At 44.2% G+C, this 24,422-nt stretch overlaps 1 protein-coding gene across 1 annotated transcript in view; it reads right to left on the bottom strand.

The window, feature by feature from the left end:
* The window catches only part of LOC134738273 (ubiquitin-conjugating enzyme E2 Q2-like), a 28,057-nt gene extending 8,226 nt beyond the window's left edge, over positions 1 to 19,831 (bottom strand). Inside the window, exons 1-3 of the mRNA XM_063652543.1 lie at positions 19,681 to 19,831; positions 15,013 to 16,047; positions 1,765 to 1,821 (exon numbers count right to left, since the gene is read on the bottom strand). Of these exons, the coding sequence (XP_063508613.1) occupies positions 1,765 to 1,821; positions 15,013 to 15,249 (294 nt within the window). The 5' untranslated portion in view covers positions 15,250 to 16,047; positions 19,681 to 19,831. The remainder of the gene's footprint in view (positions 1 to 1,764; positions 1,822 to 15,012; positions 16,048 to 19,680) is intronic.
* Between the last annotated feature and the right edge of the window lie 4,591 nt (positions 19,832 to 24,422).

Genomic DNA, 24,422 nt, shown 5'->3' with positions numbered 1-24,422 from the left:
CCAATCTTGCTTTCCATGACTTCAACACATCAACTTTCCTTCTCAAAACAAAAGCATCCAATGCACCCCAACACACCATGTCCAAGGTTGCTCTGGGCCTGTTCCCACCTTATTTTAGGAGCCCAGAATATCTGCTTTTCACCTGTCCTAATCTGACATCTCCAAAGTCCAGTCTCTTACCTTTCTAGATTTCCCTCAACGTTGCGGTCCCTTGTTTATTATCTTAGAGGGGAAAATGAAAGGGTTCATGATCTTTAGTACAATGGCTGCCTGACCCACGGAAAACGTTTAATGTTTTCATGCAGTTTATTCCACCTCAGCTAAACTGCATAAAAACATTAAAACAAACTCTCATTCTAATTGGACAATTCTAAGAAGTATTTTACTCCCAGACTCATAAAACAAGCCTACAGCCAGGCACAGTGGCGCACGCCTGTAATCCCAGCACTTTGGGAGGCCGAGGTGGTGGATCACTTGAGGCCAGGAGTTCAAGACCAGCCTGGGCAACAGAGCAAGACTCAAAATCTACAAAAAATAAAAAAAAGCATTAGCTGGACGTGGGGCACCTGCCTGTAGTCCCAGCTGCTCAGGAGGATTGCTTGAACCTGGGAGTTGAAGGTTGCAGTGAGCCGTGACCACGCTACTGCACTCCAGCCTGGGTCACAGTGAGACCCTATCTCAAACAAACAAACAAACAAAAACAAGCCTATGACACTACTTCTTTAGTTTTGAAGCACTCGAAAGTATATTTTAGATTAATAATTTCCAAACCAAGAAAATGAAAGCCTAAATTAATTATAAGACCCCAAACCGAAAAAATCTTGTCAAACAATCAAGACCATAACATTCACATACCTTCTATTTGGTCAATGCAGAGACACAGATCTTTGTTCCGAAATTTGCATTTAAATGCAAAGCTTCAGAGCCTGAAAACATCTAAAATTATACCCAGGACTGACAACTGGCCTAGGCTCAATGTCTTTGGAATGTGCTCTACTAAATTTGCTACCGTTTGAATGTGTTCCCTCCAAAATTCAGGTGTTTCTAATGTGATGATATTAAGAGGTAGGACCTTTAAGAGGTGACTAGGCCAAGAGGGCTCCTTCCTCCTTAATGGGATTAAGGCCCTGATGAATGAGGCTTCACACATTGGACTAGCTTGCTCTCCTGCCCTTCTGCCTTCTACCATGTGAGGCGGCAACAAGAAGGCCCTCAGACACCAAATGTTGGTATTTTCATCTTGGATTTCCCAGTCTCCAGAACTGTTGGAAAATAAATGTCTGTTCTTTATAAATTACCCAGTCTCTGGTATTCTGTTATAGCAGCATAAAACAGACTAAGAGAAAATTCCTGATGATTTTTCAATGACACAGTTTCACTACTTCTGGTGAGTAGTCCCTAACATGTTCTCAAATTCTCTTTTTATGCAAACATAACATTTTTAAAACTTAGTAGTTCCTCTTCCTAAAAAGAACCAAATGCAGGTTAAGGACTGATCAGTATTACACAGAAATACAACTTTGGTGCTAAAATTAAGGGCTTTTGTTATTCAGGAAATCAAATCCAAAGAATTCAGATAAAGCAATTTGCTCAAAGGTGTATCATCAGTTAAAGGTAAAGCCAGACTTCAGAAATTATATTCCATTCCAAATACAATGTGCTTTCAATTATTCCACATTAATAGTAGTTTACAAAGGAGACTTATGGAATTACTCAAATAAAAAATGACATTTATGAAATGTCATTCTTACATCAAATACCTACTTCAGCCATCTCCTCTTCTTCCTCTTCCTCTGAAGTCACTTCTTCTGTTGTCCCATTCTGAAACAGAGAAAGAATCTGCCAGGTCTACACAGGCTGAATACAGGGCGAGTCCATTAGAAGACCCATGCCATAGCTTTAGGGACAAACTCTCAAACATCTGTCAATGCAGTGCCGCTACCAGAGAGCTTATTAAAATTAAATGTTCATTTTTAAATCCAAGTTTGATTTGACAAACAACAGTTATCAGCGTTTAAAAATGGAACAGAAAATAAAAGATTTAGGAATAAAGAAAAGCAGTCAAATATAAATGTAAAATACAAAAAATATAAGTCAAATATAAAGCAAAACTGAAAAAATATTAAAACAATCTAATTTGTTTATTTTTTAAAATTTAAAATAAGAAAACATTTTACTTTCATGGCTACGTGTGTAAAATCAATGGCTTATTTTGTTTAAAATATCACAAACTATCCATTCCTTAAAATAACTACCTGTTTAACTTTGAAAAGCCTGAATCATTACATAAATTCAATTGCCTTACATTTTAAAAGATCAGATGTGTGATTTATAGACACTTCACAAAACTAAGAATTATGAAATGATTACCACCTTACTAAAAGTCAAATTTTAGTTTTCAAATCATGTTATTTACTACAAAATACCTCTCTACAAGGCAGAATTTACCAACTGACACAATTTACAATTTACAAGTTTAGAAATGAATTTAATGGGGTTTGAGGAAGTGCCTTCATACCCAGTTTGGGCAAAGTTCCAAAGATAAGCTTCCTGGCCAGGGCACAGTATATAAATGCATCTTTAACCATGAAGGCCAGTTCAGGTTAGAACCCAGAATATGTAGAAGATCAAGAAACTGGGATCCAGAGATCAAGTAAGACCAACAAAGGTCTCAGCAGTTTCTAAGCATCTGTTTTTAGATACTCTGATGGAATAATTCTTAAGAAAAACAAATGCATGATCACAGAGGGTGTTAGAACTCTTCTGGATTAGTGAGCAGGAGAAAGCCATGTAGATAAACATACCCATGCAGAATTAACTTATATTTCCTTTAAATCTGCATCTCTTTAGACATTCTTTGTCTTCTAAAAACTAAATGGAAAAAGGAAGCAAGCAGCAGCTTCCAAAACATAATTCACCCCTTCTTCATTTCCCTAAATTGTTATATTCCAAATCAAACTATTTTGGGTATCTAAAGAATATATACTTAGCCTAAAAGTCCCAAAGACTTTGGCTGCATCAGTGATTGAAAGAACATTTTTGAAATGCTCACTGGCCAGGCGTGGTGGCTCACGCCTGTAATCCCAGCACTTTCGGAGGCCGACGTGGGCGGATCATGAGGTCAGGAGATCGAGACCATCCTGGCTAACATGGTAAAACCTTGTCTCTGCTAAAAAATGCAAAAAATTAGCTGGGTGTGGCGTCGGGCACCTGTAGTCCCAGCTACTTGGGAGGTTGAGGCAGGAGAACGGCGTGAACCTGGGAGACAGAGCTTGCAGTGAGCTGAGATCGTGCCACTGCACTCCAGCCTTGGGGACAGAGTGAGACTCCATTGCAAAAAAAAAAAAAAAAAAAGAAATGATCATTTCAAAGCCTACCCTGAGAATCTGGGTTTTTGTTGTTGTTGTTGTTTTTTGAGATGGAGTCTCGCTCTGTCGCCAGGCTGGAATGCGGTGACAGGATCTTGGCTCACTGTAATCTCCGCCTCCTGGGTTCAAGCGATTCTCCTACCTCAGCCTCCCGAGTAGCTGGGACTACAGGCATGTGCCACCACACCCAGCTAATTTTTGTATTTTTAGTAGAGACAGAGTTTCACCATGTTGGCCAGGATGGTCTTCATCTCTTGACCTCATGATCTGCCCACCTCGGCTTCCCAAAGTGCTGGGGGGAATCTGTTTTTAAAAAGCTCTCTGAGGTGATTCTGACATGCATCCATGTCTGTAACCATCAGTCCAGTTACTATCTTTCACTTTACAAATGACAAAGCTGAGCCCCACCCCTCAAAAAGGGTAATTTAATCAAAACAAAAAGTGAGTTAGGGTTGTAAAATCCTAAGATGAATTTCATTTCAGGATGTGGCCTGGTCCTCTTTCCAAAACCCCACCAAAATGACAGTATTTTGTTAAAAAGAGTAAGTCTGCCGCAGCAGCAGAAAAATAACAGATACAAGGAGATTACCCTTAGTGAACCAAAACCACAGGGACATGCCGGAAGACAGAAAGCTGACGGAATCAGACTGCTGGGCTTGACAAAGCCAAAAACCCAATCCAAATAATGGAGGGACCACTTTTTTCCAGAAGAATCTAACATTCTTTATTGTACTTGTCCCAACTACAGTTGGTAAGGATCACCCTCGGATATAAGAAACCTATCTTGATGGCCTCTTACTATGAGTGTGAAAATCAGAGAGAAAAGACAGAATGTTTTTAATATAACTCAACGCAGCAGCAAAATCTTATAACAGACTCCATCTCTGCCTTTTAACTCAGGAGCTAGAAAGCTCTCCTGCCAGCACCTCCCCATCCTTGTGCCACAGGAGGAGCACGGGTCTGCAAACCAGGAGAGGGAGGTCACGGCAGAAAAGAGTGACAATTCTGAAGACACTTGTGATGGTTAATGCTGAGTGTCAAATTGATTGGATTGAAGGATTCAAAGTACTGATGCCGGCTCTGTGAGGTGTTGCCAAAGGAGATTAACATTTGAGTCAGTGGGCTTAGAGAGGCAGACCCACCCTTAATCTGAGTGGGCACCACCTAATCAGCTGCCAGCGAGGCTAGGATATAAAGCAGGCAAAAAAACGTGAAAAGACTAGACTGGCTCGGCTTCCCAGCCTGCATCTTTCTCCCATGCTGGATGCTTCCTGCCCTCGAACACTGGGCTTCAAGTTCTTCAGCTTTGAGACTAGGACTGGCTTCCTTGCTTTTCAGATTGCAGATGGCCTACTGTGGGACCTTGTGATTGTGTGAGCTTAATACTCCTTAATAAATACATATATGTGTGTGTGTATATATATACTTTAGTTCTGTCCCTTTAGAGAACTCTAATACAACACTCATATCAACAACTGATACTGATCAATGGTATACCTCATGTATAAATGAACAGATAACCATGCACCACAGAGAGTTGAAGAAAACTAGCAATCTGAGAGGAAGGTGCCAAGTCAAATAAGCACAAATGACCGGAAGCACTACTAATGAAGGAAATAATCAGAATTTAAAAACCTAATTGGAATCTTTAAGAGTAATTGAGAAGACTCTGTATCCACAAAATAAAAAACAGATTACTATGTAAAAGACAATTCTAGGAATGAAAATAAGATACCCTCCCCCCGCAAAAAAACAGAACAAAACAAAACAAACAAACAAAAAAAACCACCTGTAGAAGGGTCAGAGCACAATACACTTCTCAACAAAGCATTTATGATTAGGAAAATCAAACTGTGACATTCCCTTAGAACAGAGAGAAAAAGGAAATGGAAGGGAAAAAAAAGGGAATAGTTAAGGGACATGGAAGATACAGAGATCTAACATTCATCCAGAAGATGGAGGAGAATAGAAAGAAACAAAAGAGACAAATGCTGCTGAGCCAAAGAAAAACTTGAGAATATTAAGTGGCTCTGAATGCCTCGAAGGAATACTGAAAGCTAGACACACTGGCTCATGCCTATAATACCAACACCCTCAGGAGGCCAAGGCAGGAGAATCACTCGAGCCCAGGAGTTCGAGGCTAGCTTGGGCAACATGGTAAAAACCCATGTCTACAAAAAAATTTTTAAAATTAGCCGTGCATGGTGGTGTGCACCTGCAGTTCCAACTACTCAGGAGACTGAGGTGGGAGGACTGCTTGTGCCCAGGAGGTAGAGGCTGCAGTCAGCCATGATCACACCACTGCACTCCAGCCTGGGCAACAGAGCAAGACCCTATCTCAAAAAACAAAGAAATACTGAAAAGTAAAACCCCCACACTTTACAATTACAGAGAAAATCATACTAACTACCAGAAAGAAGTAAGAATCAGATAGGCATCAGATTTTCATTTGTAACAATAAATATCAGAAGGTAAAAGTGTAAAGAACTGGGAAGAGACTCAACTATAAACTGAAAATTCTATATCTAGCTCCATCAAGACAGGAAGCATCTCTGTGTATGTTCGCCTCCGGATTCTCCACACCAAAGTGGATATCATTCAGGGATATACTTGAGGGGCAGGGAGCAGGAGACATAATACAAGAAATAGCAATGAACAAAGACAACAGTAACACCAATAGTGAAGTCTAAACGATTGCTCATAGATCACAGGGCATATTCTCTGACTATATTGATGCACTAAAAATAACTCAAAAACCATGTGAAAATGCTTTTTAAAAAGTTTTTTTTTCCCCAGATAATTCTTGGGTAAAAGAAGAAATTGATCCTCATGCCCCAGTCATCCAACTCCTAAGTACGTGCCCCAGGGAAATGCTGGCACAAGGGTACCATGAAATACAGACAAGAATAATCATAGCAGCATTCACTGTTTCTAACAACACTGGAAACAACACAGATGTCTGCATATAGTCAAAGGGATAAATGGTATGGTGTATTCAACAATGGAGTAAATACAGCAATGCAAAAGAACTATAGCTACACCAATAAGAACAAATTTCACACACAATGTTGAACACAACAAAGGTATGAAAAATACATAAAATATAATTTTCAAAAGCTCAAAAAATAGGCAACACTAAACTATATTGTTCAAGGATGCACACATGAGTGATAACACTAGAGAAAAGTAAGGAAAGATGAGTGTACAGAGAACAGTGATTTGGAAGCAGCCAGCAGATGGTTTCTGTAGTGCTAGAAATGTGCCTTCTCTTCACCTGGGTGCTATTTGGTCAATGCAGAGACACAGATCTTTGTTCTGAAATTTGAACTTAAATGCAAAGCTTCAGAGCCTGAAAACATCTAAAATTATACCCAGGACTGACAACTGGCCTAGGCTCAATCTCTTTGGAATTTGCTCCACTAAGTTTGCTACCGTTTGAATGTGTTCCCTCCAAAATTCAGGTGTTTCTAATGTGAATAGGATGCAAAAAGTGAAAACTTTATGCATCTTTACAACAGCCTAGAAGTATGGATGAAGCAATACTTTTTTTTTTTTTTTTTTTTTTTTTAAGAATCTACAGTTACTAAAACTAACTGAAAAAGTGGGAAATCTGGAGACCAACACATAGAAGAAAAACGGCAGTCAAAGAGTCACTCTCCAAATTGGACATTTATTTAAACCAGGGTTTCTCAGCCTCAGCAATATGTATATACTGGGCCAGACAATTTGTGGAGGGTTCTCCTGTGTGTTGTAGGATGTTTAGTAACATCCCCTCTACCCAAGAAATGCCAATAGCACCTCCCATCATGACCAGTTGTGACAACCAAAAATGTCTCCAGATTATTTCCAAACATCCCATGGGGGCAAAAATCTCCTTCAGTTGAAAATTACTGTGTAAACTAGAGCTACATCCTAGATCTTAGAAAAAGATGTAAGCTTCCCAAGTCAGCCCTGCATACCATTGGTACGGAAATGAAATAAGAGCCTAGAAGGAAACAAACAAAACTATAATCTTATTTAATATAAAAGTAAAAATGCAAAAATAAAATACTACCATATCCATTCTAACAGTGTTTATTATAGGAATACAAGGATGATTCAAAATTAGGAAAATTTCATCAGGTAATTCACAAATTATATTTCTACATAGAATTGAAGGCACAATCATGAAAAACAAAGCAGCTCTATATGCATTAAGTCCATGATCTATTCAGTGATAAACACAGGTTGCAGATGTCTTACAGAAGGAAAACTGAACACCAAACACGTATTTCTCCCATCTGCTCTTTGTCCTGAGGCTCCATGGGAATTACAGTGAAGAATAAACATTGTATAAACACACACAATTACAAAAAAAAAGGAATGGGGTTACCAACAGAAGAGAATTCACCTCCAATAGACAATGACAGTAAATGGGAAATGGTTAATTAATGAAGAAAAGCAAACAGTGGAGGTTAGGGGGATACCGATGACAAGGAAGCTAATTTGTCCCATAGTACCCTGGAGAGGCACTAGACTCAGACACCAGGTACCTCGGAGAGTGGGACTGATAGGCAAGACTGAAAACAGATTAACCAAAAGCCTACATACAGAACTCATTTTCCAGGCCCTGAAACACATTGTTCTCCCACATCTCCTTAAGCAGAACCCCAGCAAACATGCATCTACCTCAGGCAAGAGAACATAGATTTCACTTCTAGAGGAATGGAGTAGTTCCTGCCATCATTTATGATTGCACAAGGAGATAAGATAGAGGAGTGGGGATAACAATTGGGAATCAGCATAAATTCCTCCTAAAAACCCTTTCCCCTAAAAGCTATCAGTTGACAAGTCTTGGCCACAAAGAACTCCCAATCTTTTTTTTTTTTTTTTTTTTGAGACAGTGTCTCACTCTTTCGCCCAGACTAGAAGGCAGTGCATGCATGATCACAGCTCACTGCAGCCTCAACCTCCTGGGCTCAAGCAATCCTCCCACCTCAGCCTTCTGAGTAGCTGGGACTACAGGCAGGCATCACCACATCCGGCTAATTTTTTATTTTTTGTAGAGATGGGGGTCTCACGATGTTGCCCAGGCTAGTCTTGAGCTCCTGGGCTCAAGTGATCCTCCCACCTCGGCCTCCCAAAGCGCTGAGATTATAGATGTGAGCTACCACACCCAGCCTCCCATTGTCTTTTAGTCCTTCTCTCAAACACGAATGAACAAAAGGGGGAATTTTAAAAGACTACAAATGATGAGCAATGTAGAATAGATATTTGGGGAAAGGCTTTTGAAAGAAAAATAAGACCAAAATAAACTAAGAAAAAATTATTAAAGAAAAAAGACATGCTAAGGAGAGGACAAAAGAGTATCAAAATAGCTCCTTAAAGACACTTGTGAATATATTACATCTATAAAACAAAAAATAGAATATGAATAAGGAATAATCAGAGAAGAAAAAGTTCTCAGAACTCAGGCTTCATCTTTGGAGTTGGTCCCCAATGAGCCACAACTCCTGTCATTCACGTCCTCAGAAGGGACCATTCCACAGTGAATCTAGGTTGGCTCTGAGACTTTCTTTAACCTCTAGAATGTGGTAGAAATGAAACTGCACCTGTTCTAGGTCTAAGCCTTAAGAACAACTGACAGCTTGCACTTTTGTGCTTCTGGAAGCCAAAAAGAACTGACTATTCTCTTGGAGAAAGAGAAGCTACATGAAGAGGGCCAAGAGTATGAGATGCTATGTAGAAAGGCCACATGAAGAAACACCAAGGCAGCAGACCTGTGGGTGAAGAAGCCATCTCAGACATTCCACTGCAGCTGAGCATCCAGACGACCAGTCCCTGACACTGTCTAACCATGCGGTGAGAGCTGTCGAATGAGACCAGCAGAAAAACTGTCCAGCTAGCCCATTAACCCATACAATAGTGAGAGACAGACAAATTTGTGGTTTTATGCCAAACCCTTGTGGAAGTCAGTGTGGTGATTCCTCAGGGATCTAGAACTAGAAATACCATTTGACCCAGCCATCCCATTACTGGGTATATACCCAAAGGACTATAAATCATGCTGCTATAAAGACACATGCACACGTATGTTTATTGCGGCACTATTCACAATAGCAAAGACTTGGAACCAACCCAAATGTCCAACGATAGATTGGATTAAGAAAATGTGGTACATATACACCATGGAATACTATGCAGCCATAAAAAATGATGAGTTCATGTCCTTTGTAAGGACATGGATGAAATTGGAAATCATCATTCTCAGTAAACTATCGCAAGAACAAAAAACCAAACACCGCATATTCTCACTCATAGGTGGGAATTGAACAACGAGAACACATGGACACAGGAAGGGGAACATCACACTCTGGGGACTGTTGTGGGGTGGGGGGAGGGGGGAGGGATAGCTTTAGGAGATATACCTAATGCTAAATGATGAGTTAATGGGTGCAGCACACCAGCATGGCACATGTATACATACGTAACTAACCTGCACATTGTGCACATGTACCCTAAAACTTAAAGGATAATAATAATAAAATTAAAAAAAAAGTTTTGGGATAATTGGTTAAGCAACAATAAATAACCAAAACAAAACTTAAAGTTATGACTAGCCAAATAAAATTTCCCAAAAGCTTGTACACACATGGTCACAGCAGCAGTATTCACATTAACCAAAAGGTAGAAACAACTCAAATGTCCCTCAGTGGATGAATGGATAAATAAAACTTAATATAGCCCTCCAGCTGCAGTGAGCTGAGATCATGCCACTGCACTCCAGCCTGGGCGACAAGAGTGAAACTCCGTCTCAAAAAATAAAAATAATAAAAAAAATAGCCATTCAGTGGAATATCATTCAGCCTCAAAGATGAACGAAGTACTGACACATGCTACAACAGGGATGAACCCTGAAAACATTATGTTGGTGAAATAAGCCAGACACTAAAGGGTACATATTGTCTGATCCCATCTTTATGGAATATCCGGAATAGGCAAATCCAAAGTGAGGGAAAACTGATTTTTCATTGTGGGGGCTGGGGGGAGAGAGAAGAATGGGGAGTGACTGCTTAATAAGTACAGGGTCTCCTCTGGGGGCAGTGAAAATGTTCTGGAACTAAATATCAGAGGTGGCTGCACAACATTCTACTAAATGGTACTGAATTGTACACTTTAAAATGGTAAACTTTATGTTACAAGTGCCTTACTACAATTTAACAATAATGGGAGAAGCAAGAGTAAGGAGAGCCCTCTAAGGGTCTCAAACATACTGCCCTATGAGAATCCCTTCACCTAAGCTCTACGGAGGTCACCTGCCAGCTTGTACTGAGCTAACCCTCCAGTGACTCACACCCAGGCAAAGTGGGAGATGGTCCAGGGGAGGGGCTGGGTCATCCAGGCAGCAGAGGCAGCTGTCCGTCAACCACTGAAACCCCCTTCTCCTGGTCACCTGCCTCACATACCAGGTGCCACTCTGGGTCTATTTGTGGGGAAGGTGGGAGCTCTGCCACTTACAGCCCCCAGAGTTGCAGAACTAGGGAGAATTCCATTTGGTTTTGTTCAATTCTCAAATGAGAAAATCTTCACCAACCCTTTCTAATACCATTGCTTAGGGGTCAGCATGGCTGCTTCTTCATGCTTGCTGCAAACACCTGCAATTTTTCCATCCTGCTAACTTAAAGGCAAGAAGCCCTGTGTGCATAGTTTAATGACAGCAACCTACTGGGGATAAAAATCATTCATGTGGCTCTATCGGAGGCTCAAGCCTGCAGTTCTCTCAGGAGGCTTGACCTGTGACCTCTCCTGTATTCACCCAGTGGCCTCCACACTCGGCCTCCAGCCCTGCACACATTCTGAGAAAACTAGCTTGACATCTGAAACATGAATGTAACGATGGTGCCCAAGCCAAAAGGAAATTAAATGACCAATAGTAAGTCAGCATTAGACTTCAGTTTCCAGAGGGCATTTTCTACAGTATTTAACTTCCACTCATTTACACAGGCCAGATCTCTGTTCTCCTAATATGGGGAGTCCACAGTTCCGGTCAATAAGATTAGTCCTAATAAGAAAAAAACTGAGTTTAGTCTCGATGGAACTGCCTAAGGCTATAGACATTAAAACAAAGTCCTACGACTCATAATTTGAAAAACAAGTTTCACCAGATGATCTATAAAGAAGATACCAATGATCCAGTTAACTTCACTAAATCTACCTGTCTACTTTTAGGAATATACACAGTAGAATATCTGGGATATTTAAACTTGTGGAAAAGGCAAGAGGATAGCAGAAAGAGCTGTTATTTAATGGTGGATTTAACGATATATGTTTATTTTAATGACACTCACAAGGCATGACCACAATCACTTTACTATAAGCCACAGCCTGTGGGATCTATGTTCCTTCCACTCCCGCCAAGGGGGGATCATGACCCATACAAGACCTAGGAGAGAAGGGGAGGCTCCCCACTCCCACTCAGGATGTGGTTGTATTATTTACTCATGGCTTATTTTGGTCGTGAATGTCTTCCTGACACCTCCCAGGGCTATGCCGACCCACCGCCCCACGACCACACACGCCAGGTCCACAGGCCTGAATGGGTGTAATCACAGCTCGTCCCTACTGTGGCTACATCTAAATAGTTTTGATTTGGCCCAAAATGTTTTTGCTTGTTTGTGGGTGATACAGTTTGGATATTTGTCCCCACCTCAATCTCATATTGAAATGCAATCCCCAATGCTGGTGGTGGGGCCTGGTGGGAGGTAGGTGTCTGGATCATGGGACACATCTCTCATGAATGACATGGGCCATCGTCTTGGTGATAGGTGAACTCTTGCTCTGAGTTCACAAGAGATCTGGTTGTTTAAAAGTGTGTAGCACGCCCCCTGCACAGCCCCCTGATCAATCTCTCTCTCTCCCCCATTCTCACCACGTGAAGTGCTAGAACAGCCTAATACAGTGTGATTCTGGCTACATGGGTTCAGCCTGGCTCAGCTTAGCTTTAGAGGGTCCAAACTGGCTCGAGCCCGTTCGTCATCCAAAAACCTTTTATTTCTTATGTCTTTTATTGTGGTAAGTATACATAATGTAAAATTTACCATCTTAACCATTTTTAGGTGTAGAGTTCAGTGGCATGAAGTGCATTCACACTGTTTTGCCATCTTCACCACCACGCATCTCCAGAACTTTTCCATCTTCACAACTGCACCCATTAAACACCAGCTCCCCACTCCCTGCTCTCTCCAGCCCCGGCCACCCCCATTCTACTTCCCGTCTCTGTGACTCTACTGTGGGTGCCTCAGAGAAGTGGAATCACACAGGACTTGTCCTTTTGTGACTGGCTCTAGCAGGATGTCCTCAAGGTTCATCCATATTGTAGCCTGTGTCAGAACTTCCTTCCCTTTTCAGGGTGAATGAAATTCTATTGCATGTGAAATCCTTTTCTTTTGTATGGTGTTCGCTATGCCGGCGGCTCAGAAGAGCAAGAGGAGCCCTGACCCGCCACTGCTTTGTCTGTGGAGTGGGTTTTGAGGGCTGGGGAATGGCTGGATGACCCCCCCTCTCTTGAAGATGAACACAAATATTTCTAAAAGTGGCTAACATGCTACTGTTCACATACTTGGGACCCAATGAATGAATCAAGAGGGGGCAGACAGGCTCCAGAGGCAGAATCAGAGGCCACCTGCAAGCACATGAGCCGAAGGACAGAGGCTGATGAGACAAGAGGGTAAATGAGTGATGCCGCCACACACAGCAACAGCCTCCACCCTGACATCGCACCCGAGCAGCTCTTGGGGAGCAATGTCTCCCCACCTTAAGTCCAGCTCAGGCTCCCTGACCTGCACAGCTTGGCTGCACCCAGAGCAGACCTGGAGGGACACCCTTGGGGCAGACCCAGAAGTGAGTCAGCACCCAGTGTCTCTTAAAAGGCCCAGTGTCTCTTCAAGGCTGAGTGTGGTGGCTAACACCTCTAACCCCAGCATTTTGGGAGGCTGAGGTGGGTCGATCACCTGAGGTCAGGAGTTCAAAACCAGCCTGGCCAGCATGGTGAAACCCCGTCTCTACAAAAATACAAAAAATAGCCGGGCATGATTGTGGGTGCCTGTAATCCCAGCTACTCGGGAGGTTGAGACAGGAGAACTGCTTGAGCCCAGGAGGCAGAGATTGCAGTGAGCTGAGATCACGCCATTGCACTCCAGCCTGGGCAACAGAGCAAGACTCCATCTCAAAAAAAAAGGACCAGGACCAGGACCAGACAGAGGCCTGGACCATAGGCAGCTGTTGACACTGCAGGAGCGCGATGGCTTCTATGAGCCTAGCCCAAACATCCTTCAGCTCCAACAGTTTGGGCCTTGGCTTGGTCTCAGCTGGAGAGAGATCAACTTCTCTTCTGTGAAGGTTGACTGGGGAGTTGGGGGCAGACATGGGTGTGGCAGGTACTGGAGGCCTCTATCAGCCCAGGGGGCTTCATTCCATTCCCCATCTCCTTTCTGCACATCTGAGTTATGCGTAGTTTTCCTGAGCTGCTCATGGTATTATCTGACATAGGATTAGGAGTTATTTTTGGTCAGCCCCCTATTACCATAGTCCCTTGGGGTAAAATTCCCGTGCTTACTATGACCATGGGACCTCCTATGCATCCCACAGCCCCCTGTAAACACGGAATTGCTGTGAATGACAGGAACACCCCCAAAATGAAGTCAACTGACACTTAATGTGCTTTAGAGAGAAGACAAGACATTAAAATACAATTGCTGAAAATCCAGGAGTCAATATGATTTCCATTCCAAACCCAAGCTCTCAGTACACACACAAACACACACACACACACACACACTCAAATTCATGAATTCTTCTCAGAAAAAAATAGTAGTTAAGGCTTAAAAAATATGAAAGCAGTCCACATAATTGGCCAAATAGAAGTTCCTTCACCCAAGTCCAATAATCACATCTTCTTTACATACTCACAGTGAGGCTTTTTTTTGGAAGGCGGCTTTTCAAATGTGTTTATTAGAATGCACGCTGACTTTGCTATAATTAAAATACAGTTATGCTGACATCCACTGCCCTCATTAGCATGCGTTTCTTCCCCGAGGTTTTGCCAAACTTTCAAAAAATCCTTTCCCAAATAGGTATTCACAGCTGACTGCCCATCAGGTCAAGGCCCCCGGGCTTTCAGAGACCCGTCCATTGTGAAACGCACTCTGGCCCCGACCCCAGCCACCAGGCCACCCAACCCTGGCCACAGCAGTGTGTGAGCACCAGCACCCCCAAGTCTTTGCGACTGCCCTGCTGGTCTGAGTACACCCATGAGGATTGAGGGGCTCTCCCACACATACTGCCCCACCATGAGCAGACCCAGGGCAGTGGGCAAGAAATTGAACCTCTCTTCTAGGGTGGGAGGAGGGGTGTCTTCTGCGAGACACGAGTCGCCACTCAGCCCTCAACCGGCTTTACTCCTGAGTCTGAGCGGTGAGCCTAAGAGTGGCCGGAACATCCACACAACATGTCTCCCAACTGGACCAATGAAGAGCTCAGCCACCATTAGAACTGTGAGGCACCCAGCACCCCCTACTGCCTCGCTTCAGCATCTGCGAGGCCTGTACCCTGAGGTCCCTTGCTCTAGGGCCCCTCTGCTCCCTTCCCCGGACAGCCAGAGTCCTACCTGCTCGTGGGGCCACTTCAACCTCTCTTCTGGGGTCCTGGGCTTGGGCTTGAAGCCTCTCTGGGGGTCTCCGTGGTGCTTGGCCTCGGGAAGGAGGTTCAGCGACTTGGGCCTCGCCTCGTGCCTGCTGGGGCTGCAGCTGGCCTTGATGGGTGGACAGGCCTCTGCAGAGCCTGCAGGCCCTGGCTCAGGCCCATGCTCGGGGCTGGCCTCACTGGTGCTGGTGATGCTGGTCATACTCAGGCTTATCTTGATCTCTGCCACGATCTGGTCGATGTCCTCCTCCTGGTCCTCCAGGTCCCCGTCCCCGCGCCTCAGGGGGTAGGCAGAAGCGCTGGTGTTCCCGTTAGCCTCCGCAGGGTAGTAGTCCTGGCAGCCCTCTTTGCTGGGACAGTAGTGACTGTCTTCTTCCTGGTCGTGGGCCTCCAGGACAGAGAGCTCATCCTCCGTGATGGGCAGCTGGCCATCAGGGTAGTCCTGGCTGCCTTTAGCCCCGTGACCATGGGGGTGCAGGCCCGTCCAGGCCGTCTACTCCACTGCATCCTGGCACCCGTCAATGTCCACTGGGTGTGCGCCGTGAGCCAGGTACTCCTCCCTGTTGCAGTCCATGCTCTCCAGGTAGCTGTCATCCTCAGGGCAGTAGCGGATGTATTAGGGGATGCCCTCCTCCTCCTCAGCGAGGCCCTCGTCATAGTCCTCCTCCTCAGAGGTGTTGTTCACGTAGTCAGAACTGGAGTCCCCATCGGGGCTGTGGTTGTGGCACTCCTGTTCCTTAGGCGTGGGGCTCTCAGTGAGTGAGGGTCTGTGCTACATTCCAGGAGGATCCAAATGTGAACACAGCTAGGTTCCAGCTCTGGGACTCGGGAAAAGGAGGCACAGGGAGCAGGACATGTGCTGCAAGGACATTAATGCTCCCGTGCTTCATTCACTCACTCATCCAACAACAGCGCTAAGGCTCCACTGTGTGCCAGGCACTTTTCTAGCCACTGGGGATCCAGAGGTGAAGAAAGTCTTTTACATTCGAGTGGTAAGAGACTGACAATAAACAAACAAGTATACAAATAACACACTGAATGTTGAGTACTGAGGAGAAACACAAAGCAAGGTTAACAAGAGAAGGGGAAGTAACGCTAATTTATGTAGGGCTGTCAGGGAGCCGGCAATAAGTGAGGGGCCGGCCAGGTGGGCATCTGGGGGTGGCTGATGCCAAGGGGGTGGGAATAGCATGTGCAAAGGCCTGGAGGCAAGAGTGGCCTGGCAAATCTGAGGACCAAGGGATAAGAGGGAAAGAGCCCACATTCAGTTGGGATCTCCGGGATGAACATGGGCCAAGATGACAGGTGGGGATGGGGTGGGGACAACCCAGGGCAGATCTGGGCAATGAGCCTGTCTGCCTGGAGCTAGGACAGCCTGGAGGGGCCATTCTTGGGAGCGAGCGGGGGAACTTGAGAAAAATCAGGCTGAGTAACATGGATGTGGAGGGAGCAATGGAAAGCCACTGAAGGCCTGGGCAGTGGTGACACACCTGGCCTGGGCCAACTTGCAGACTCAGGGGTACCCCACAGCCCAATCTGGGAAACCTCACAGCTGGCACAGAAATCATAACACACACAGCAATGGCACCCCGCCAGTACGTAGCATTCCACAGACAGAGCCTGGCTGCATGACCTTGAGGTCACCTAACTCCCGGGCCTCCCTGGTGTGTCTGGACAGGGACAGAGGGGAGGATTGGCTTCAGGAGAGGCGAGAAAAGACAGTGCCCACGACAGCTGACTCAGCCTGTGCCAGCAGGCTGCTCTGAGACACGAGCTGGACCCAACCCAGGCGGTGGGTGGCAGGCGGGTGGGGAGGAACTCTGGGAAAGGAAGGCGCCAGAGAAGCCACCCTGTGGGCGCTCGGGCCAACCACCACCCAAGGGAACAATGAGCACCCCCAGCCCCTGCCGGGCACACAGGCTGCCTCCTGGTGAGCAACCGTCTCAAACTTGACCTACATCCGGGAGGCCTGCCTGGTGGTCAGTGGCTACCTTACACCCTACCTGTGCCTCCACGTTCCCAGTCCTCACGGCCACCTGGTAAGGGTGAGGAACTGAGACTGCAGGGGGAGGGCACACAGCCTGTGAGCAGTACAGCCAGGACCGCCGCCCAGGCCCAGAGCTCTCTCCATCCTGTCTGTTTCTCTAAGGACCAGGCTGCAAGGCAGGGCATGTGATCTCTGCCGAAGACATTCAAGCCACCCAGTGATGTGTGCTGGGTCTCAATTCCCACCGACCGCCAGTCCTCTCCTCCCCTGGATAGTAAAGGTTTCTCCAAGACTTCAGACAATGGTGTCCCCTGAGGCCCACACCTGTTGAGTCACCGGGACAGGTATGCGTGGCAGAGGACAACCAGGAGCGCCGGAGAGGAGCTGAAGCCTGGAGGGGGCCTCTGCAGCCAGGCTCAACCCCCACTCTCCCCACTCCAACAGCCCTCACCGCAGCCACAGCGGCCCAATCCAAACACAGCCCAGGGTGATGCCAACCTTACCATCAACTGTTTTTCCTCTGACTTCCTCAGTTTTGTCTAGGAAAAATCAGGGTGTCTTATCCCACCTCTAAGCTTCCAGGGATGTGATCGGTGTCTTTTACAATTTTCTTTCACTTTTATCCAGCATTTCTTAGCTCAGTTGGCAAACTGGATACTTATGCACCTCCATTTCACAATCCATCCCCACCAATTATTCCTGTGAAACTAACATTTTGATTTTTTTTTAAAGGTTAGAACTACTTAAGAAGGTTATGTAAACAAGTTAACTAGCAGGCCACAACTTGGGTCTGGGGTGTCAGAGAAAACATGCAAGGTGGAAGAGAATGAGGAGCTGAAGGTCACCAGCTTTACCTCCTTCCAGCACACACTCCTGCTCACACACACACACCCCGTGGGACTCAGCCTGCAGCTTCTCCCAGCCCAAGAGCCAGACAGTGGGGAGGGGCACAGACCGACCGCACTTCCTAACAAATGAGAGGGAAGACTTGGTGCCCCATTGCTACTGCCATCACCCAGTCGCAGCCCAGCCAGGGAGCCCACTCCAAGGGCCCCCCAGCCAGTACTGGTAGGGCCCACCGAGGGCTGCCGGCACACAGCTGCAAGCTCCAGCTTTATCTACTCATGCCCTGGACAATGCCCGGAGCCCCAGCAGGTTCCACGTGTCCTTGTCACCCCAGCCCTCCTGCCCCACAGATCCTAAGCTCAGGAGACCCTCTCCAGCGCAGCCTGGGGGGGAAGGCAGCCCCCACAGTCACCCAGGAATCAGCGCAGAGGGCAAGGCATCCTGGACTCCCCGGACTGGGAAACCCAGTTCCTGTCCCCCTGCGTAGTGGCCACACCTCTGGGAGGGGAGAAACCCCTGCCTCACCTCACTGGAGGGACCCTGACCCAGAGACCTGAGAAAAAGCCACCTGCAGGCTCCTGGCAACTGCCAACTGCACCTTAGGGAAACTTGTCCCACTTCAGCCTGCAAAGCTCTCAGGTCATTACCTCTAAAACCACTGTCCTTTCTCAAAGAGGAAGGAAAATAGAAAAACAACAACAACAACCAAACAAAAACAGAAAGAGGCACAGGAGGTTGAAGACGCCAGAAGCAGTTTAGCCCAAAAACAAAGTGCCAGACGCAAGATGCCAAGTTTGGGGCGCTTCATCCACCGCATGCCCGTTTAGGAGCTGACTGCACTCAACCACAGATTTACATCTGCTGCCCGCCAGGTCGTATCTGAAGAGATCTGAAGAAATAAGCCTTCCTTCTGCCAGTAAATACTAAGACTAGCAGGCCCCTCTAAGGCTCTGCTCTCCACTGGGGTACCGCAGGACAGGCCTCTCAGCGGGCGTTCCCCGCACCCTCCCTCCGCGTCGGCCCCGGGGAAAAGAAGTTCGCCCCTCGCCTGGGCTTACCAAGGCCCGCCGCCGGGCTCATGGAGCCCTGCTTGGGGACCGGGGGCCTCGATGTTCTCCTTCACCATCTGCGGCCAGATCTCCCTCCAGCAGCCTTGCCAGGCAGTGCCTGGCGTGGAGAAGGGACCCTGCCGAGGGGCAGGTCCGCGCCGTGCCCCCAACCCGGCGCCTGCAGCCCAGGGGCAACAAGCTATGGGGTTTTTAATTGAAAAGTTTTTCCCTCTGGGCCTTATTATACAGGGAAAGGGAAGGGGCGAAGATCCGGGCTCGGGTTCTCCCGGGGCAGCGAACCCAGAGGCGACCCCAAACTCAGTAGTTGCCCGGCACGGGGACTTGATGCCGGCGCCAAGCGGGGTAGCGGAACGCACCAGCAGCCCCGCCAGCCCGGCGAGACCCGAGCGGGCTGCCCCGCCAGGCAGCGCCACTTGCCCGCGCCGAGGGTGGCCCCTCGCCCCGGTGAGCCCCTCCCGGGATGCGAAAGCCATCGCCTGGTCCCCGCCGCACCCGCCCGCCCGTCGTGGGAGGAGGATGGGCCGGTCCGAGAGGCATAGGGCCGCGGGCTGCACCCCTAGATCCCAGCGGCGGCCTCCCCGCAGCCCCGTCGAGTCCGGGGGGCAGCGCTCGGGAGCTCTTGGCCCGCAGCTTCCGCGCTGCCCCCCACGCGTCCGGGTCCCCGCGGCGCCGCTGGCAGCCCCAGGCTGCCGCCGTCAGCGAGTCAGGCAGCCAAGGTTCCCCAGCTTACCTGGCCAGGGCGCGGGGCTGCCCCGGTGCGCCACCGTCCTCGCCGCGCCGCCGCCCGCTCCGTCCGGGAGGCTGAGCTCCTGCAGAGCCCGCGCCTAGCCGCACACTGCGACTGCTAATTAGCCCGACAGCTGAATAGCGGCGGGGATGTACCGCGAGCGGAGTACGGAAAGCCCGCAGGGCCGCGCTACAGGGCGCACGCGCACTGAGCTGCATACCTATGTAACAAACGTGCATGTTCTGCACATGTATCCCAGAACTTAAAGCATGACAAAAAAAATTTTTTTTTTAAACCTGATTCCATTATTAGGAACAATTGGAATAGTTCAGTCACAACCCATATGCTGGCTTCTGGTGTCTCAACTTTTCCTGGCAAAACTTGTAAAGCAATATTATGTCAGTCCTTATATGCTTATCCATCTCCAATCTGGAAAGACAAGGCTTATATGTTTCCTTTTTAGTCCCGTAATTTCTCTTTATGACACAAATCCAGTTGGCAGTATTAAAGACGGGGCTGATTCTCCTTTACTTATCTGGAATATGCTACCATTCCAGATAAGTAATAGTAAAATGGCCATTTCCTCTTGCTAATCAAATGTCGTTTTTGAACACAAAGCCACTGGGTTTGGAGTATAAAACATAAACATAAAACGTATCATACACTATCTGTGAGGTTTTCATAAACTCACATGATCCTTTTATATTTTTCTTTTATATAAAACGAAATATTTTACATTAAAAATTATTGAGATAATTAAATGAGAAAATGCTTGCCAATGTTATTAAAATATAAAATTTTCTTATTTATTCAAAGAAAATTGTCACTTTTGGTTTGTGCTAAAAAATAACGGTAACACTAGAAGCCTGCTTTAAAATATTTTAAGTGTGCAATACCATATTACTTCTCATTTACTCTTTGCATTTCTAGACAGCCAAGTTTATTTTTTTTCTCAATTCAGTTTAAAATCAGAGGGAACAAAATTTAAAACGTGACATAATATCAAGGTTAACATGCTAGCTATGTAATAACTGTAAAATTTGGCCACAAATGCATTTGCTTTGAGAAAAATAATCATGTGAAATTCCTAAATATTTGGGCCATATGGAAGATGATATCAGAAGAATAATATATTCTTCTCTGTATGTCAAAGGAGGAGGAGAATAAAAACCGTAGTCATTAGGTTAGTACAAAAACAATTACAGTATTCGTCATTGCCAAAAATTGCAATTGCTTTTGCAGCAACGTAATAATAAAAGTATGGTTGAGTTTCGGTAGAATTCTGGCAAAGGATGAGCATCCTTAATCTGAAATCCAAAACTCTCCCAAATTTGAAATTTTTTGGGTGCCCATATGATGCTGCAAGTGCAAAATTCTACACCTGACCTCATGCAATGTATCATAGCCAAAGCACAGGTACACAACACACAGTTTATTCAGTGTTTTCAAGAGAAAATTAAAATTAACATGAGGCTACATATAAATAAATTTTGTTTTTAGACTTGGGTCCCATCCCAAGATCTCTCATTATGTCTATGCAAATATTCCAAAATTCAAAAAAATCCACAATTTAGGATTTTTCAGGTCCCAAGCATTTTGATTAAGAGATACTCAACCTGTCCCTGTTTGGAAACAGTTCCCTCTAGATAGATTACACTGGCCTAACAGAGACAAAAGGTAGTATCTGTTGCTGGACTTGAGAAAGAATAAATATTTACATACAAAAGTGAGGGCAAAAGAAGACTACAAAAACATTCTTATTGAAATTAAATAAAATTATGCTCTTTTCTCTATGTAGCTCTTTGGCCAGTTTGAACAATGAATACCAAGAGCCAATGACTGAATTCTAATTATATATTTGGTGATTATGCTCAGATAGACTTGAAGAGAGCAATTTCATAAGCATCATTTTGGCATTTGATTTTCTAATAACAGAGCATCTTCAAAATATTTTTATTCTTCATAATTCCCAGAATTTTTTTTTTTTGGTAAATCTTGCATATGGCTCCAACGTGCAAGTTATTTGTAACACTACCAATAACTTTTCTATTCTTTTGGAGGAGAAAATATTCCATATATGTATATGTATATATATACACACTACACTACATACATAGTTTATATATTCCGATTCTGCCCTATTAATCTATAAATGTATGCATTAAGAAAATATGTAATTACTAGGACTGTAAGCGATATTTATATCAGATAAAATAGATAAATAATTCTATTAGTTTTATTTTTCAAATATATCTGTGTATTAGGCCGTTTCCTCACAGCTGATAAAGACATACCTGAGACTGGACAATTTACAAAAGAAAGAGGTTTAGTTGAACTCACAGTTCCACGTGGCTGGGAAGGCCTCACAATCATGGCGAAAGGCAAGGAGGAGCAAGTCACATTTTATGTGGCTGGCAGCAGACAAAGAGAGCTTATGCAGAGAAACCTCCAGTTTTAAAAACCATCACATCTCGTTGATGAGATGAGAACATGTGGGAATTGTGGGAGTTACAATTCAAGATGAGATTTGGGTGGAGACACAGCTAAACCATATCATTCCATTTCCTGAAATTTGCTCTTTGATCAAGTTAAGAGTCAGATTACCTGAGTCAAAAAAAGATATAAACTGGCATTTTAGCTTAGCTAATTATAAAAGTATAGGTTAATTTAAGAAAAGCTGAGGGTTTTAAAAGAATATTTAGTTTTATGCATAGAAAAAAGGTATAAAAGTAAAAACCTGCTGCTCATTTGGGTATTAAAGGTATAAGTGTTTAGTATAAATGTTATATGTTCTAATTGGCTAGTAATTTATGTACTTTTATTTATATCTTTTTGTATATTAATTTTTCCCAAAACATACTGAAAGTTTTTGTTTTAATACTTTTCTATTGATTTTCATAATTTTCAACTTCTTCAATCCAAATTTATCAATTAGTAATGATGTTGCTTTTTTCTTTTTAAGTTTTTACCTATTGTGTTTTCTGCCATATTAATCAGTATTTTAAAAAATCACTAATGGCTGTAATAGGCAACACACACAATTTGTTTGTTAATGAGAATGCACCAAGTTTCTCAACATTAAGGGTAATGTTTATCTGTCTTCATATAGCCATATATGTTTTATATATGTGTGCAAGTGTTGCATTTGTGTGTGTAGTTATGTGACGACATACCATATTCTGTATTAAACTCATTGAAATTAAGAAATGTTAATATTTTCAGATGCATTTTGGTATCTTTGGAGATAATACTGTAATACTTCTTCAGTAATATGATATGATGAAAAATATTAACAAAACTATCCTCACATTGTTGCCAATAATCTCTCGTGGTCATCGACTATCTTTTTTTTTGAGACAGAGGCTCGCTCTGTCACCCAAGGCTGGAGTGCAGTGGCGTGATCTCAGCTCACTGCAAGCTCTGCTTCCTGGGTTCATGCTATTCTCCTGCCTCAGCCTCCCCAGTAGCTGGGACTACAGGCACCCGCCACCACGCCCAGCTAATTTTTTTGTATTTTTAGTAGAGACAGGGTTTCACCGTATTAGCCAGGATGGTCTCGATCTCCTGACCTCGTGATCCACCCGCCTCGGCCTCCTAAAGTGCTGGGATTACAGACGTGAGCCACTGCGCCTGGCTGGACTATCATTTTTAATAGCATGCTCAATTCAATTTGCTAGTATTTTATTTGGTGCTTTTGGGCATACATTTTCAGGTTTTTAACTGGAATGCAATGTCATGCTGACTTCATAAACATAATTCCAAGATTACCTTTCTCTGCAAATATTCTGAAACATTGTAATTATCAAGGGAATTATCTGTTCCTGAAGTTTGGATAAATATTACTCAAAATACTGATGAACCCTGGTATCTATTACTGGAATAGGGGAAGTGATGAGAATAAAAAGGTGAGACCTTTTGTATCTTGGTGATATTCTCTTTTTATTTATTTTGTCTTTATTCAGTAATCTGCTTTGATATCCTGAATCAGTATTTCCTTAGGTGGAGAGAGTTTTCTTATATGGAATATTAGATTCTTTCTCCAATTTTACTTTTAGAACTATAGTTACCATTCTGTATTTAGATCTCCACAACTTATTCATCCTGCCTAACTGAAACTTTGTACAGTTTGACACATATCTCTTCATTTTTTCTTAGCTCCTCATTTATTCTCTTTTTCTATTTTCTAGAAACACTGACTTTTACTTGGGGTATACCTTTTTATTCCCCCATATATATCCTTTTCTTTCTTATCTCTTATTGTCTCTTTGCCCCTTTCCCTTGGATCCTAAGGAAGACTCCTACGTTTTCATTGACATCATTTAGTATTCTATAGCTTTAATTCTTTTCTTCATTGGTTCCAATGCAGCCTCTAGTGTTCCTTTAATATTTTAAGTTTCCTTACAATGCTACCTTCACTCAGCTCTCTTTTTCTTGCCCTGTAATAAGTCAGAAAAAATATTTGCTGTATTTTATATTTTATATCATGTTTTCCATTTTAAAATATTTTACACTGTTACATATTTTAAAATATCTTACTTTTAAATATTTTAATATATTTTAACACAATAAAATATTTTATCTGAAAGATACATTATATTTCTTGTAATTATTTTATTCACAGATAAACCTTTTATCTGATGTTTTGTTTTCTTATTACATTGTTAAACATTTCTGAAATTATCACGTACCATATATATATGTATATACTTATCATTAAATAAGGCAGGATCTACCCATTTTTTTGA

This window comes from Pongo pygmaeus, chromosome 16 (genome assembly GCF_028885625.2).
Source record: "Pongo pygmaeus isolate AG05252 chromosome 16, NHGRI_mPonPyg2-v2.0_pri, whole genome shotgun sequence".
NCBI classification, from domain to species: domain Eukaryota; kingdom Metazoa; phylum Chordata; class Mammalia; order Primates; family Hominidae; genus Pongo; species Pongo pygmaeus.
The sequence above is the reverse complement of the archived record's forward strand: the minus strand, read 5'-3'. Positions and strand labels throughout refer to the sequence as shown.